General features: G+C 45.8%; 1 protein-coding gene across 3 annotated transcripts in view; it reads left to right on the top strand.

Moving 5' to 3' along the window:
- The first annotated feature begins 1,172 nt into the window (after positions 1-1,172).
- Positions 1,173-18,205, top strand: part of LOC106586244 (protein jagged-1b) — a 31,617-nt gene continuing 14,584 nt past the window's right edge. Inside the window, exons 1-9 of one of the 3 annotated variants that reach the window (XM_014173327.2) lie at positions 1,173-1,521; positions 2,001-2,303; positions 8,150-8,207; positions 10,455-10,712; positions 11,521-11,581; positions 12,827-12,957; positions 13,338-13,457; positions 15,296-15,409; positions 17,507-17,620. In XM_014173327.2, coding sequence (XP_014028802.1) covers positions 1,450-1,521; positions 2,001-2,303; positions 8,150-8,207; positions 10,455-10,712; positions 11,521-11,581; positions 12,827-12,957; positions 13,338-13,457; positions 15,296-15,409; positions 17,507-17,620 — 1,231 coding nt within the window. In that variant the 5' untranslated portion in view covers positions 1,173-1,449. The remainder of the gene's footprint in view (positions 1,522-2,000; positions 2,304-8,149; positions 8,208-10,454; positions 10,713-11,520; positions 11,582-12,826; positions 12,958-13,337; positions 13,458-15,295; positions 15,410-17,506; positions 17,621-18,205) is intronic. The other 2 variants (XM_014173309.2, XM_014173318.2) reach the window with 2 other exon arrangements.

Genomic DNA, 18,205 nt, shown 5'->3' on the forward strand with positions numbered 1-18,205 from the left:
AAACCCTCCTTCTCTGTTGTTGTCGTCGGGTAAATGTCACGCAGTTATCCAGGCGACACTTTCCCCAATGCAAAGGGGGGGTCTCTCTATTGAAAAAAGGGGTTTGTCTCTATTGAGTTAAGGGGCCATAATCTATTCATGGGGGCTCTTTAAGGGGGAAGAGCCCAGCTGCTCTAATTTGAGAATAAAGACTGTCCCACCTTTGTCTCTATTTCATACGGGAATCAATGACCCCCCTACTACACCCCTTCACCCTCCCATCGCTCTCCAGTGCACTCCCCATTATGCGATTATTTTCATGCTAAAATTTTGAACAGGGAGCGACTTCGTTGGAAAAAGGGCTCTCTCACAGTCACCGCAATAGGGGGACCCAGCGGTAAGTCTCCCCTTACCCTCATGGGTGTCCTCCTGGTTTTTCAATCATAATTTGTGGGACAACCACAGAAAAACAGCAAATCTCCTTATACCACACAGCTGTCCGTTTGGGATTTGGAGATATAGCTCGGCTTTTTTGTCACTGGGCTCCACAATGGCCGTGTCAGTGGGGTCAACTATAGGGGTATCCGCAACATAATACAATATTAATGTGGATCATATGGATTTTTTACTATTGTCTCAGCTCACTGAAAATAGGCAGTAGATGTATGAGGATGCAGGCATGTTCCTTGTCAAACAAGACAATAAGACACATGATGATGATGGCTACATCATCAAATGGCTTCCCTGCGAATATGCATGAATTTTGTTGGACATATCCCATGTACTTGTCAGAGACATCAAGGGGTTTTCACATCATTGTATCATATTGGTCAGGTTTAGTAGCGTCATTAGAATATGTAAATGTTGACCAATAAAAGACGAATAATTAACTATCTTGCTCATTACCACCAGATTGGATTACACTACACAAGATCAATAAACCCACTGCAGGAGGCTTAATCTCAATGTATAATTATGAAGCAAATGCTAAGTACTTTTCTGTGTGCTCTATGGACTTATTTGAAGGTGTGGTGTATGATGGCACTCGCACAGTTGATTATGGAGTAAACACACGATGCAGGGCAGACATGCATATTCAACATTGGGTGTGGCTTCGATCTCAGGGCCTCTCCTACTTATGAATATTAAACAGCAATTTGATTTGCCCCCGCCCCCTCTTCCCCTGAACTTGCTGTAAAGTCTGGGACAGTCAGTCAGACACAGACGGCGCTTTCTTAGATCGTTGGTATTGTTGTATCAGAGGCGATCAGAAATATATGAAGAAAAAGAACAATAGTCGAAAGGACAAAAGAGTGAGACAAGGGGGCAGGTCATTTTGCATTGGAAATCTATGCTCTTTTCAAAAGGTGTTGTTCTCCACTCGTGCATGTTCAAATCGGAGGAGTATATAGAGCCGTAGGTCGGCCGGACTTTTAGTTTCGCAGCAAACGGCACTATCAAACAGAAGGCATGATTTTGAGACCGAGTTCAAGCTGTGCTGCTTTTTCTATTCATGTCTTCTTGCAATGCATGTGGTTTAAGGTACGTGAATATTCAAGCCTATTTCGCACCTTTTGTCCATACAGTATTGCTCTAATTGTACAGTTTTCTACATGCACATTTTCAAAAACTGGTTGTGGGTTTAGGTGGATGCACTAGAAAACTTGAGCATGTTTTCATGTCACCATCAATTTGCTTTTCCAAAGTTCCAAAATAAGCAGTAACGCGTGCCTCTGTAAAATAACAGTAAGGGGGTTTCTTTGCAATAGTTTGTTGCAAGTTAGTAACTACAAATCACACACTTAGCTAATGTCGATATTAGCTTGCTAACAAACATTTATCTACCTACTTTAAGATTTGTTGCAGCTATCTACTTCTATTTAGCTGTTAGCTAACGTTACTTCTACAGGTGGAAATGTTCAAGCTTACATAAATGTTGATTGACAGTTTGAAATGAAGGTATCAAAAGGCAAGACGCATTCAAATAAAGTAATGTTGCACATCCCCCCCCCCCCCAACAGGTGGCTGTGGCATCAGGACACTTCGAATTGCAAATTGTGTCGATGCAGAACGTGAATGGCGAACTGCAGACTGGTGTGTGCTGCGATGGATCTCGGAATGCCGCAGATCGCAAATGCACGAGGGACGAGTGTGATACCTATTTTAAAGTGTGTCTAAAGGAGTACCAGTTGAAGGTCGCTTCCGCGGGCCCATGCAGTTTCGGGACGGCATCAACACCCGTGGTCGGAGGGAATACTTTTTCTTTGCGGAACATGAGGAGTGACAAGTCCAGGATTGTGTTACCGTTCAGCTTCGCTTGGCCGGTGAGTTGATTGTGTCGTTATGTTTATGTAACGCATTCTCCCTCTCTGGCGCGCGAGTTTGCTGAGATCTTGAACCTTCCAATATTTTGTCTCGTCAAAGTGCAATTTCGATTAATGGACATGGAATAGACTACAAAAACGATGGGCAAATTAAGTAACTTTTGGATATGTCAGCATGTCATGTGAGGCAGGCAAGGCTACACAATGCAAGTTGATGGGCCACTTTTTTTTAGGGGGTTACCTTATTCTTACAAAAAAACAGTATGTTATTGTTCAATCAGAATAGCAGAGAATAAAGTGAGGTGGTCCATAAGCTTGCGCTGTCTGAATGCTCATCACTAGTGTTTATGCGATAGTTAATTGGGAATAGGCTGAAATGTTCAACCAAAAATCTGGGCAATTCCGAAGAGGTTTAATCGTTTACGAAGAGCTGTAGCGTCGCATCAATCTGCTGGTGACGCGCTGCCTAAACGGGATTCATTCCCCACTGTCTTTTCCCAAAGAGCGCGACCAGTAGCCGAGCCTCAAACAATGGCTTGTGCAAGAATAGGCAATAAAACAGCTGGGTTATCTAGCCACGGCGTTTACACACAGTGCGCTCCTAGGAAGCGGAGACTTCACTCGATTAACTATACACATTCCTCTGGTTGACTGTTCTCGTGTACGTTTTTTTTTTTACCATGCCACAATTTTCATGACATGAGCCATCCATATTTTGAGCTCATTTTTTTTTCTGTCTCTCTGAGATTATACTGTCATTTTTGAGAATTGAGAGGAAAAATCTTGAATGAGGTAGGCTAGTTGAACCCAGCAATTATTTAAGGATTAGGCCATAGTTGACCAAAGAACATGACAACCAAAGTGGACTGATGATATTTCAATAAAGATAAGTTGCCCTGGCAGCATCAAAATATGTTTTGGACACACAATGATGTGGCCCCCAAATAGTTTTCTAGACATGCTCCAATATCACTATGAAAAGACCTAGCTAAGGAGCCTTTGTTCTATTGCATACTTTCTTTTCCATCCAATTTCTACCTAGCAATTTGGAAACATGGTTAATTACTCAAGATTGTTCGCCCAGAAATACAACAAAGACAAGCTCAGGGGAAAACTGAATGAAATATTGAATGGGGAATTGGCTTTTTTTCACACTTACATTAGTGGTCATACAATAACCCCTGTTTTGTATGAATTGTAAATTTGTGCCTCATCAGCATTCAATGAAGAGGTGCCAGGTCATCAATGGGATGAAGGGATTGGATGTTTGAGGGAGTTGCTAGGTAACGAGGCCTCCCACTGGGAGAAATGGAACTGGGAGCAAGAGAGGGAGGAGAGCATCTGCAAGGGGGGCATGGTTAATGGAGACAGCTTTTTCCCCCCTCCAAACCCTTTGCTTACAGTGTTCTCCATGGCTAGACCTAATGGGTGAAGAATGATGTGTGTTGTGGAAGGGCAATGTTGGATTTATAGTGATTTTCGTATAGAATTAGGATCTGGATTAAAAAATGTTTTTAATTCTAGGTCGATTGTAAAGAGGATATTCCTAGAAATAGGGGCTTTTGGAACTATGCCAATGTTTTGTTCTGTTTAGCGCAGGTGTGGACACTTGAGATTCCTGAGTATGGAATATTCCCAAATATTTCATAAACTGAACAGTCATTCAGCGTTTTGGTCACGATGCCAGTACTGTATAGGGGCAGTCGACATTGCCTAAGTCACAAAGGTCTGGGCGTGTACCCTCGCCCCTGACCTTAACACAGGCAGTATAAAGGCCTCTTGTTCCCCCACCGCCCTTTGTCAACCTGGGCGGTTGCGCTTGACTGGTCCCAAGACATTCCATCTTTTTAACCCTGCCACCCTATAGTAACTGGTGTGTTAAATGAAGCAGTCACCGTCCCCTTACTTCGAAGAAGCAGGGGCGTATTCATTAGTGCACACCGTTGGAAAACATTTTGCAACAAAAATGAGTTTCTTATTGAATGACTTTAGGTACGTCCCTCCCCACTTTGGTCCGTTTGCTTCTGTTGGTTCCTAATGAAAAATACACCCCAGGCTTGGCTAGACGTTTTGGGCTAGGCTAGAGTGGCCCTGGGTCTGTTTTATATGTCCACAACCCCGACCCCAAATTGGCACGGGCGACCCAAGACAACCTCACTCTGTGCGTCAGTCTGTTTATTGGGCTCTCAAATGGCAGCCTCTTGCCATGGCCAAAAGTATCGCCAACAACATCTTACTTGTGGTTGAACTTTCATTCCCCCTCTTTTCCCTCTCTCCTTTTTGAACTCTCACATGTGACACAGGCCACTGTTCTCCTCTCATTCTTTTTTAGAGCTTGGAGAGCTCTACTCTCTCTTTCTCTTCTCTCTCTCAGCCCCTGGCTTGACGGCCCGAGCCAGACAGAAGCAGTGACAGCTTATATTAACGGGGGGGGCTGAACAATAGCCTCGGGCTGGCAGCGAGGATTATGGGAGATAATGGGAGGCCAGGATGGGAATAATGTGGCTGGGGGTAAGCAACAGGATGCAGCAGTAGACTCAGCAGTGTCGCGGTTCGTTCGGCGGCTCCCAGACTAAACCGTTGTGCTGAAGTTGCCATTATTTTGAAGTTCGGCCCCTATGGCCCATCGGTTGCCTTACTCGCGTAATGCCGGTAGGCCTATTATTCCACCAGCCAGCAGCCCCCAGAGCCAAAGCCTAGAGAAGGATAGAGACCAATGAGGATAGACCCCCCCCACCACCCACGGTCAACCAGCGGGCTGGAGTTCAGCCAGAGTGACAACATTGATGCTTGTTTTTTTTTTTTTCTGTTCGTTTGGTTTTTTTTTCGCTCTCACTTCTCAGCAAGGATTATTCTATTAGTCTCGCTCATCTCTCGTTCTCTTTTCTCTCTCCAATCCATCTGTCTGCCTCTGTTTCCCCATATCTTTTTCTGTTTCTCTCCATCCCTCTCTCCATCTCCCTTATTGTTGTAAAAGCCTCAACTACCTGCATCTGGCCTAGTGTGTGTGTTCAGGAGAGGCAGGGGGAATGCCTAATAGAGGGAGAGGTCCGACAGTACAAAACTGGAAAGCACACAGTGACTTGTGAGGTGAGGGTAATCCGAACAGCCTGCTTGTATCTTCAGCACAACACGTCCAGATAGAAGTTTCGTTTTAGTGTTCATGTCAAACTGGACATTTTGACCCAACACGTATACTGGACATTTTATGTTCGAGAAGCATTGAAAGCTTGTACCTCGCAGGGCAAAACAGAGAAGAAGAGAACGACACATCCTATTGTTCTCTCTTTTATACTCAGAGATATTTCCTGCTCAATGCTGGCCTGTCCGAGGGAGGAGGAGCGTGGTTAAAACTTGCTCCTCCTGTCGTCGGCGTGTAGTCTGATCCCAGCGTCGTGACGCACTTCCTGTTGCCGGTTGTAGTTCTTGTCTTCAACAGATGATTTACTCGTAGTTTATGTACTTAGCATAGCTTCCCCAGTATATTATATAAGTTATGCAAACAAATAGCCAGTTCAACCCTAACATCTGTGTCTGTGAAACTGGCCCCATATCAGTTGACCTTTGATAAAGGGCTTCCGGTGGTGAATAAAGCATGTGGGCAACGATGACTTTATCCTTTTTTCCCCCAAAAGTTCCCCTTCAGGCCACCATAGCGTGAGCCCTGCTCCTACTGCTCTGCAAAACACAGGCACTTACTCACCCAGCCGACTCCCTTCCTGGACGTGCCCAGGCTTGTCTGCTCATTTCACTTGCTTTTTCCCACACTTATCTCAGCCTAGCGAAAGCGCCCAGCCGTGCCTCTGTCCTCAACCAAAACTGTGTACGAAGCATGTAGTTAGGCACCGTTTCAAAAATACTCAATCATATTGCAGCAAGGAGGGCGTGACGTAGGGGAGAAAGTGGGCGAGGCACCACTAGTCTGGGGAAAGAGGGGATGGTGTGCTTTGGTTTCTTACCTGGCTACTATTTACTGTTTTGGTAAACATTACTTTGGCACAGTCGAATGGTGGCATGTACTAACCGAATGGGTTTGGGAGGGGGAAATGTTTTGAAATATTTTTTTTATATTTGTGAGGAAAGAACAGTTTTTACTGGAGTTTATTTGAGGACAGTGCTTTTTAAATTGTGAAGCTAGCCAAGTGAAATTCGCAAGCTTTGGATAGTATAAGAAAGTTGAGTTGACTTGGCTACCACAGTTTAGCTTGTCTCTCCATTTCAATGGTTATGATCACTTATCATGTTATGCAAAATGGCTGCACACACAGTTGGTGCTGCTGTGTGGTTTCCCTCAAATCTTGACATCATCTGGATTTCCTGGGAGTAATAACCAGTAATTAGACTGACATCCATATAAGATAACGATCAGTGACTCAATGGAACAATGTAGCTAGCTGCAGCCGCTGCTATGCTGTGCAGGGCTATGTGTGCCAGCGAACCAGCGTTGTGTTTGTTTAAATGGGACAAAGTGGCAAGGCCATAAACCCCACACAAGAGGCCGGGCATGCCTCCAAGGGAGAGGGAGGGAAAGAACGAGCGAGTGCTGTCTGCCCCGACCACCCCAACCCCCTCATCGCCCCCTGTTTCCACCACCACACACCCTTCTTTCCTCCGCCCCCCCCCCCCCCCCCCTCATATTTTTGGAGCTTCATTGACAAGTGCTACAAGGAGTGCTCATGTGACTGTTGGCAAGTGAGTGTCGCGAGTGGAGAGAGGCCCTCTGACTGGAGCCAAGTATGGACCCACACACACACTTGAATTCAGGCATGCACGTACGCTTATTTGCGCACACATGCACACACAAACCGATATATGATGCACCCAGATAAACTCATGATATTGTACACAACAGTCTCAAATGAATGAAGGCCCGCATACACACATTCTGGCACACACACTCCTCCCCTCAGCCCAGCCCTCCACGGCTCTCCGCTGTCTGTTATCCGATACCGGTGAGAGCGATGGGGGCCTTAAGAGAGACAGAGTTTCAAAGAGGTGCCGAAATAATGGATCCCCGTCACCACGACGCACACACAAGTATACACACACTGAAATGGCCTTTTACACACACGCGCGCATGCACACACAGCAGAGATGCATACCCACTACCTCAACCATTCTATTCTACCTATTACAGCGCCCTCAAGTCGCTCCACGCTTAACTACTCACAGTGCACTGGAAGGGAAAAATAAAGGAAAGGAACCCAGGATGTTTTTAAACAATGCCAGCGGTTTGCTCTATCGCCACCCTTGATCTCGCTCTATCCGGGGAGGAGAAAGCAGTGGTTTAGTTTTGGGGTGGGTTGCTGGAAGGGAGAGTGGCTTAGCCCGCCCGGATCAGAGGGCTGCTGGCGCCTCGGGGGGGTATAGCCGCGCTCTCTCTAATCTGCAACATATGGACAGACACGGCGTTAAACGCCACCATACCCACTCGCTTGCGGCTCGTGTGTGTGTGTGTGTGTGTGTGTGTGTGTGTGTGTGTGTGCTCACGAATGGGAAGGAGTTTGGCTGTATTTACACTATTCCCTGTGAATGTGTGCCTATAAAGAAATGTTTTGTTTTATTGATAAAGGTACACACTGCATTGATGTTATACCAGATCTAAGAACAGTTATTACCTCAAATGGGACTTTCTCTTCCCCATCTTTAGATTTCTGCCAATATGTTATGTCCATTCAAACAGTAGGCTAAATAAGAAGTAACCTATAGCCAACTCTGTTAGCAGGAACTATGCAGAAAGGAATCTAAAAGTAAACCTGTATCAGCCAGGGGTGAAAGGATTAACGCAGCTGTGACTTATTTTACCTGACACCTCTCTCTGTCTTATCAATCTTCTCTCTCTCCAGAGGTCCTATACGTTGATCGTGGAGGCCTTGGACTTCAACAACGACTCTTCAACGGGCAGTGAGTATTATCCCCCACCATTATGTTACCTCGTTGTGTGTGTGTGTGTATAGGTATATATATTTATTTATTTATTCCATTTGGTTTCACATTTACAAAAGCCACATGACCCCGTGACCTGGAAGTGGTGATCCCAGGACAAAAATAAGGAACCTGTAAAGCGGTCACATTTGTGTAAAGGGGCAGAGGTGTGTGGGGGGGGGCTTCATTTCTTGGTAAGGGGGGGTGGGAGGCAGGGAAATGTTACTTGTGCTTATAAAAATGTTTTTATAGGCTTTGACTGATGGCAGGTCATGGTCATGCCACCATTCTGTGTGTGGGGTACACACTCACACATTGGCCTTTATGATACTCACATTCACCCCCCCCTCCCCCATTTGAAAAGCCATTGGTTGGTATTACTGACCAACATTGGGCAGAAAACTATCAAGCATAAAGAACCTTGAGTCGTTCCCTCTGGCTCTCGTACTCCCCTACCATCGATTTAGCTCTCAACTGTCATTTTACACAATATTCTCATTCAGAAAACAGTGACGGTAGTATAGACTGGTAAGGGAGAGAGTGAGGAGGAGATGGAGATCACACTACAGATTTGTGCGTTGTTTGTTTTCAGCCCGACTGTTAGGCAGTCAGTGGGAGTTAAGGCTGTGTTGCATTTGGCATTCCTCAGGGAACCATTATAGTTCCAGTGTTAAATCGGCCCCAGGGTACGCTGACCCCTGTCCAGGTGTGCTTTGGCCCAGAAGGAGGGCAGGGCAGTAGTTCCACCACAGCCAAGTCTACATCGAGCATGAAACTAATCATCGCATTCGGGCCAATAAAGCCCAAATGCAAAAAGGTTAGTGTGAGGTTGAAGACTTTATTTTTCGAAAGCCCTCCCGCCGACAAGCACACACAACAAGCCAGCTAGATCAATGAAAACGTCTGCCAAGGAAGAGGGCCAAACGAGGACAGGCCAAATATTGACTGTCTCACTTAGCGTCAACAAGCTAAGTGCCCTTGGCACGTGGCCAGTTAGCCTCCAATAAGCAGACTCATTAAAAGCCTATCACAGTTGTGCTGCTAATGCTATCCAGATACACTGCTACGGCTAACCTTAGTCTAGAGTTAGCGTCTCTCTAAATTGTGCTTACATAAGCTTAAATTACAAGTTACCGAGGTAACTATCATGTTGGTGCCGACTCGACTCGTTCCCCCGAGCGGTATTCACCACAGGACTGGGAGGTTTAAATGTTTGGTCAAATCACCAGGACAGTACAGTTTCTTGAGGTTGGCTATTTCTCGCACCGTCAACCGTCCCAGGGTTTTCCTGTTTGATATGGTGGGTCACAGTTTGCTTCCAGGTCTTTTATTTTTTGGGGTTCGAGGACCCTGGGTTAATTTTGTCCATTTTGCCAAACCACAACCCCCTCGCCGTCAAACTATTCCGGGCCTCAGGTAGTGAGAGGGCGTCACCTCACCCCGACCACACTTTGCACTCCACTGGCGAAATACCATGCACAGGGTTCTAGAACGGCATGAAATATTACTACTACGGCCCGCCACTACAACTAGCACTGCCGTAACAAAGCAGCTTTCCCTCCAAGAAAAGAGTAAACAAACTCGACGCTTAAGTTTTTGTTATTTTTCGCGCCCCCTTGTCAAAGCTCGCAGAGGCTGAACAGAATTTAAGTGGGCAGACTGTTTGAAACAGTTAAAAAAATAATAATATGCGTTGTTTGCATTACTGCCTTTCTGTATTTCTTGACTACCAGAGGACTTCTTCATGGAAAATGGGATTAGGGCAGTCACTGCCCTAACATAGTGACATGGCAGCGCTGGCATGGTAGTGATGCCGTCCTCTTTCCCTCGAGTGCTGACCCCGGCGAGGTCGAGTTTTGTTTGGGTGCAGGGGTAGCAGAGGGTGGCGAAGGGGGCAGGGACAGAAGGGAGCATCACCTCTTATGTCTGTTGGCAGCAGTAGACTTGGATGGCAATTCATGTTTGGGCATTTACCCACTGATATTTGGAGACTCTGTACTAGTAAAGACTGAGAAGTGGCATTAAAATGACCCAAAGCAAGATGCTTGGTCTTGCTGAATGGGCATTCACATCGTGTGTTGACTTCTTCTGTGTATGTATTGTGTCTGTCTGTATGACTGCATTTGTCTTTGCCTCCCCCTCCACCTTATGCCCATGTGTTTCCTACCAGTCCCTCTGACTCCTCTCTCTCTCTCTCTCTCTCCGCAATCCATTTCCCTCCGTCAGGCGTGGGAGGCGAGAGGATCGAGAAGGCTGTTCAGTCGGGCATGATAAACCCCAGCCGCCAGTGGCAGAGCCTGAAGCACAACGGGCCGGTGGGCCAGTTCGAGTACCAGATCCGGGTCAGCTGCGATGAGCACTACTACGGTTTCGGCTGCAACAAGTTCTGCCGTCCGCGCAACGACTTTTTTGGCCACTACAACTGCGACCACAACGGCAACAAGACCTGCCTCGAAGGGTGGTCTGGACCAGAATGCAGCACTGGTAAGAGGGAGGGATTTAACCGAAGTAGTTGTCTGTAATTTTACAGCAACGTGAAGTCAAAAGCTAAAGAAGTAACTTTCTTTACATGAGGTTAGACATTTGAACAAAGTTCAAAAGGCATTCATCAAGTGACATTCATCAACAATCAATTGGAATATATAATTTAAATTATATAAATAAGTGGGCCTTTTAAGGGCAACTTGTGCTTTAGCGACTTTTGTTAGCATGCTGTCATTATGGCAAGTCCAAAACTATTGAAAGTAACAATGGCCCACAATTGACAGCAATTGCGTTGAGGTGAATACCGACCAGAGAGAGAGAATGAACACTAGGCTAAATCATATAATTTAGGGGTGGGGGTCAAGCTGGCTTCTTCACCCATTGACACGAGGGCATATTGTCTTAACGCAGCAGATTTTGGCCACGACTGGCCCGGCAGGCTTTTACAAATGGTTAGCGTTGCCGTTTGGAATTTGGGCTGTTTGCAACGCACCAGCGCACCCCTAGGCCTTAGTATCCTAGCGGGGAGCGATGGCAGGGCTCCGGGATAAGTCTTGGATTTTGTAGGATTACTGCCCCGGTTGGAGCTTAGGACATTCCCACGAGTTTGGAGATGAGATGGGGGAGGGGGAGCTGTCTGACATCATCATGCTGACTCTGTGTTTTTTCTCTCTTGTCACTCTTACTTTTCCCCCCCTGTGAATTTCTTGCTGTCTCTCACCGTCACCACACTTGACTTGACTTTCTTTCTCTCCCTCTTGCTTTCTCCTTTACTTCCTACCTCATTCTCTTTCTCTCTCACTCTCAGCTATTTGCAGGCAAGGCTGCAGCACTGAACATGGTTCCTGTAAATTGCCCGGAGATTGCAAGTAAGCACCCCTTTTCCCAACACAACCATTTTCATCTAACCTAAGTTAGTAAAAAGCTCCCTGAAAAGAGCCAGACTCAAAATCTCACTGCGACTTGTTGTCACTCAGCAATACCCTTGTTCAACATGGAAATGACACCATTGGCAGGGGGAATTCCCAATACCATGTGTTCTGTCCACTTTGGATTGGCACAAGACTCGATGGAGACGTAGTCAGTTTTGGCAGTGTCTTAGATAACACTGTATACGTTACTATACGTGGCAATCAAACTCACAACCCTAGAACGTGATGTGTTCGTTAGGCACCAAACAGAAGAATACAGACTGAAGCAGGAAGTGACTGTTTTAAAGTTTTACATTGCGTGCCCTAATAAGCACAACCCAATGAATCCCCCTCCCATCATCCAGAGCTGTGAAGGGCCCGAACCTTTGCATGTTTTGGGAAGGGAGTTTATGTGGGGTGGTTGGACATTATCGCGACCACCCTTTGCACACGTCTGCCAGGGGCCCCCAGAGTGGTGAGAGCTTAATGTTGGCGGCAGTGGAATCTGGTCTCAAAGACCGCTCTCAAATTCAAAGGATTTTTTTTCTTTCTTTCACCTGTCTGTTTCCCCACCCCCAACCCCATCCTCTTTCACCTCCCTTCAGCGCTACGCTTTGATTTAGCCCCTTTAGTCTCACAGCCAAGAAACAATCGGAAGTGGCGGTAGGAGAAGTTAGCATGTTGTGGCGATTCCGGAGAAGCTTCTATAGCTTCTTCTGAACTCAAACGCGCATCTGATTCTGACGGGAGGCTGCAGTGAAATGGGTACTTTTGATGCTTTCACATTTCCTCCATTTTGATAGATTTTGCAGCTCTCATTCAAGCCTTTCAGTAGCAAATTATGTATTCGGTAGGAGGTGTATATATTGGGTATCTGGGATAGTTATCCATTGCATGAAGCAAAGGTGGGCTGGGCATGGATACCAGGAATGAATGATAAGTGGTGTGTGTGTGTGTGTGTGTATACGATTCGCTCTGTTATCCTAATGGCTCAGTGAGAAGTTTACCCCTGCTAGTGCCCTGTCCAGACAAGCACTTTTACTTACTCAAGGAGCAGCCTTAGCCCAGCCCAACCCATTTGTGTGTTACATTGTGTTTGTGTGTTTAAGCGGGATAGTGTCAAGCACTGAATGTGTATTTTTGTTAAGATCAGTTGTCCCGTGCATTGAATACTTATCGTGTGTGTGTGTGTGTGTCCTGCAGGTGTCTGTACGGCTGGCAGGGCGAGTACTGTGATAAGTGCATCCCTCACCCGGGCTGTGTGCACGGAAGCTGCGTGGAACCGTGGCAGTGCCTCTGTGACACAAACTTTGGCGGCCAGCTCTGCGACAAAGGTAAGCATACACATGCACGCATGCAAATACACACATGCAAATACACACCAGAGAGGTATACTACAAAGCATGGTCATTGAGTTGGCCAGCTAACTTTGATAACAACCATAAATAGGCCTACTGATTTTCTGGTTCTAGCTAAACTTAGATGCTTTTGGTTGTTGAGTCAATTTGTGTGTGTGTGTGTGAGAGAGAGATATATTATTTTTTTTAATGAATATTTAGGCAAGTTAGCTGGCTAACTCGTTGATCCTGCTTTGTGGTATACCCCTCTGCTCTGTAGATAGATATACAGCTGATAACTGGTGCCCTCACAAACACACTCGTCCATTTGCTGTGAAGTACCAACACACTCGTACTTTTCCCTCCCTGTCTTCCAGACCTGAACACATGTGGTACGTTCCAGCCCTGTCAGAACATGGGGACCTGCAGCAACACTGGACCTGACAAGTACCACTGTGCCTGTCCTGACGGCTACTCTGGTATCAACTGCGAGAAAGGTGAGTCGCCTGACGTGTGTGTGTAAATAGGTAAGTCGCTTGTAGTGTCTGGGGTCTGGTTCCACTCAATGTTTATTCCTTATGAGAGTGAAATTGGAGTAGAAAACAAGATTAACTTTATTGTCCCAGAGGGAAATTAGTCTTGGACGCTCAAGCGCAGCTAATCTACTACGTTGGAGAATCTCTCTCCTGTCTCCCACTCAACTTTTTTCATTTTCTGGTGACGATTAAGAGAACAAGGTATTTGTTTTCTCAAGACTGGTCGGTGAGATCTGAGTCATGTGGTGCGACGGGGTGGGAAGTCGAGGGGTCATGGTTCAGGGGTTAGGGGGGGTCAGCCCCGTGCTTAACCCCATCCAGGGAGGTTCCGTTCGTGGGGCGGTCTCCCGCGTCACTCCGGCCAGGAGGTGACGACCTCATTAAGGTATCGTCAAGGGGAACGGAAGGAGACGCAGTAACGGAGCTAACCTTGTGTCAATTGTTTGAATCAAGGTTGGTTTCTATAAAGTTTGAGTTTTGATCATAGGGATGTCATAGAGTTGTATATGTCATTTCTTTAGTTTTTTTGAGTTGAGAACATTTCAATGAAGTTGGGTTGAATTTGATCATTAGGATAAGTAGATGGCCCTTGTTTTGTATGGGGGTCAATGGAGGCATGACTCAGCTAATTGAGGGGAAAGCTCCCTGTAGGCGTTGGCAGTCAAACACGCCCGCTCTGTGTTTGTCTGGGACAGTTGCCACCTCTGTTTGTAGCGAGGGTTTGAAAACTATCACCGGTCATCTTGAGAGCGAGGGAGTGGAGGGAGAGAACGAGGGAAAGAAGAGGGGGATTCCAGCCAAGCCTGAATTCTCCTTTTCTTTTTCTCTCCCAGCCATACCCAACAACATTAAACCCCCCTCCTGTGCTCCTTCTCTCCCTCCCTATATCCCCCTCTCTTCCTCCCCTGCCCCTAGCCCGCTGACACCAATCAACAGTCATCTCCCCCTCAGGGCCTCCCCCCTCGTGGGAGTCCCAAATGGCACCCTATTCAGTGCACTACTTTTGACCAGAGGTGTAGTGCATTATATAGAGAATAGGGTGCCATTTGGGATGCTACCTCGATCTGCCAGCCAAAGAATGCAGCATTAATTGATTTGAGCGGAGGAATCCGTCGTGACTTGAGTTTGCTATTCTCTTCTCTCCTGTCTTCTCTCGTCCTCCCGCGAAGGGATGGACAATGATTTACGCTTGGGTGGAAGTCACGGTGCGTCGCTTGGCGGGTCAGCATGCCGTGACAGACGATTTCCTGCTAGCTGGCTAGAGTAAACGCTAAGGCTATAGGGCTAGGGCCCTGGGGGGCTAGTGAGAGTGAAATGGGAGAGGGGATGTTTTTTGTTTGTTTTTTTTACGACGTAGGCCTAGTGGGGGAACGGACCCTCTTTCTGTCTCGCTTTCTTTCTGTGTCTTTCTCAGTGAGAAATGTTGTTCTTTCTTTCTCTTGTTCTGTTTATTTCTCTTGCACTCAGCACTCTTTATCTTTTCCTCTCTCTTTCCTTCCCCCTCTCGCTCCTCGTCTTGCGGTGTGGTCCAGAGCTGGTTAGTGAGAGGTCAAAGGGGCTTTCCACTCCACTGGCTGTAGCCATGCTGGGCCAGAGAAAGCTGCTGGGAACCGACAGCAGCGAGGGGAAAAACCCACCTCACCCTCATGCAGTGTGAGAACTAACTGAGTTTAGGAGTTTAACTCTCCATCTGTTCTCCACCTTTCCCCTCTCTCCCCTTTCTTTCTCTCCCTTCTCACTCCCATCCCTCTCCCTTTTACCCGCTCAATCTACCTCTTGCTCTGTCTCTCGGTCCATAGCAGAGCATGCCTGTCTGTCGGAGCCCTGTTTTAACGGAGGGAGCTGTGTGGAGACCAGTCAGGGCTTCGAGTGCCAGTGTGGCCCCGGCTGGAGTGGCCCCTCCTGCAGCATCAGTAAGTAATACATTATAGTATGTAATACCTGAGGTTTAGGTCATTTTAAATTCAATATTATACTGGCCTTGTTCGTGCCGATGACGCGTCTTTTGGACATCAACATTCTAACAGCATATATGAAATATATTTGACTATCGTAAAAATAATTATCTGGTTGTGTTTTATGAAGGTCGTAGGCAACATTTAAAATAAAATATTTTGAGGGGGAAAGAACATAATATTTTCATTAGTTTATGGTACTGTATGTAAAAAAAAAAAAATTGAAAAATCACTAAACGTAGAATTTCAAGTGTAAAATCTATTTTATTTGTGGAGTGCCTTCATTAAAACTGAAACAAAAAGCATGTGCGTTGGAACACAGTAACCGCTTCTTTTTACAACGACAACACAAATACAAGTAACCAAACCAACAAGACACATGGTCTGTCAGCAAGACGCGTGGTCAATTGAAGAAAATCTCAGTTGCATAAACATCAGTATTGGCACCATTTGTGCTTGATGATAAATAGTGAAAATCAGCACAAAAGAAATAATGGCATTATAATGAATGTGTCAATTTTATGACCGCAGTCAAAAATAGCCCATTTATTATCAGTTATTAAACACATTAATTGTGGCCCTGCTTGTGCTTGGGATGTTGTGCATCTTCACGTAATGGCAGCAGTTGGCTCTTTATTTAGGTGTTGTCCCTTGTTCTAACAGTCAACACAAATGTTTGTCGCTTGCAACACTTCGCACAAACAAGTCGCTTGCAGCTGAAACAGGTTTTGTGTTTTGTAGCGAGTGGATCTGCCCACCTGGCAGTTTCTACTTGGCTTGCGCAATTGCTCGTGTGGAATCTTTGCTGCTGCCTTGGTCCTCGTATGTCTCTCACGTAGCCCGTGTGCTAGACCCATGAAGTCTCTCCTGCTCATGGGGTTCATGCACAGCTTAAACAACACGTGTGTTGATGGCAGCCAAGTCAAGCATGTTGTAGAACACAGTGACAGGCCAGCGGCGAGTTTCTCCTTTCACTGTGCAGCTGTGCCATCTGATCCCCCCAAAAATCCACAACCTATAGAAAACAATAGGATCATTTTTCTCATAGGAAAAACGCATTGTATAAGTTGATCTAAATATGGCAACGCGTACAGCGGTGGAAAGAATTCCACTTGTCATACTTGAGTCATTTTCTATTAAGGTTTCAAAGTATATTTAATATACTTAAGTATCAAAAGTAAATGCTATAAATCCTTTAAAATTCCTTTTATATTAAGCAAACGAGACGGGATGATATAATTTTTTGGGGAGGTAGCACGGGGAACAATCCAACACTCAGACATCATTCACAAACGAAGCATTTGTGTTTAGTGAGACCGCCAGATCGGAGGCAGTAGGGAAGACCACATGTTCTCTTGATAAATGCGTGAGTTAGACAATGTTGCTGTCCTGCTAAGCAATCAAAATGTATGGGAGTTAAAAAGTACATATTTTCTTTAGGAATGCAGTGGTAACCCCAAAATATTTAAGTAGTACTTCAAAGTAGTTTTACTTAATACGCATCCAGTGGTGTAAAGTAAGTATGTTGAAATAGCTTTGATAGGTATTAGTTCATAATAGTTTTCTCTTTGTCGCTGGTGCTCATGATACAAACGTTATTTCTTGCCTTGCATTGGTAACGTGTGACAACACTCATTCTTCAGCACCGTTGTAGAGTACTGCTGATGTGCAGGTGCCTTATTTTGCACAGAGGGAGCGAGCACCATTCTCGCTTTGTTCATGGTGCCAACCAGGCTTGTTTTCTTTGCAAGCAACTTGTTCGCCAATGACAGATGTGAAGAAATTGTCCCTGTTGACATTTCTCCACTACCGTTTTGAGATTGTAAATTGAATAGATGAATGACATGCCCTCCTAAAACAGGTTATAACTCCAGTTATGTTTGTGATATTAATAGGGGTTAAGAGTTGAACAACCAGTGTGTTATATAGACTTATTTAGGAATAGGCAAGGACGGCGGGGACATGACTTTAAAAACGTAAATGTATTTTGTGTTGATTTGACATTCCACATGTAGTCGTAACACACTTGTCCTCCACCCCCCCCCCCCCCCCCAGATGTGGACGAGTGTTTCCCCAACCCCTGTGGCCATGGGGGCACCTGCCAGGACCAGGTCAACGGCTTCAAGTGCACCTGTCCCTTCCAGTGGAGCGGCAAGACCTGCCTCATCGGTCAGTCAGTCCTCTATCCCAACACCCTGCACCTCCTCTATCATACGGTCGTCACTATTTGGCCAAGTTGCAAAGTTTAACTTTGCATCTTGGCCATCTAGTTTGAACCCTATCACACGACCACTGAGCTCTCATTCATCCTCTATCCATTTTTTTTTTTTTTTTTACCTCCTATATCCCACAAACCCCATGCAACTCCTCTACTATATCCCCTCTATCACAGAAACAACTGAGTACTCTTATATCCTACAAACCTCCACCTTCTATCTCACAACAACAACCTAGTCCTTCTCTATTCCACTACCATCTCTATATCCTACTACCATTGAGAGAGTATTGATCTCTATGCCCACTACGGAGTTGGTAAATTATATACTTTATTTGGCCCACTGATACAGGATCAAATATCTCTTCTCTCACTAATGGTTGAAGATAACCACCGATCTAGGAAACTGAGGGCAACTTCTAACCACCTTGCTACAATTAGAGGATTTCCTTAGGGCACAGATCTAGGAACAGCTTACACTCTCCAAATCTGAACCTTAACCATTAGGGGGGGGGGAAATCTACAAACTGACATTAGAT

This window comes from Salmo salar, chromosome ssa02 (assembly GCF_905237065.1).
Source record: "Salmo salar chromosome ssa02, Ssal_v3.1, whole genome shotgun sequence".
NCBI classification, from domain to species: domain Eukaryota; kingdom Metazoa; phylum Chordata; class Actinopteri; order Salmoniformes; family Salmonidae; genus Salmo; species Salmo salar.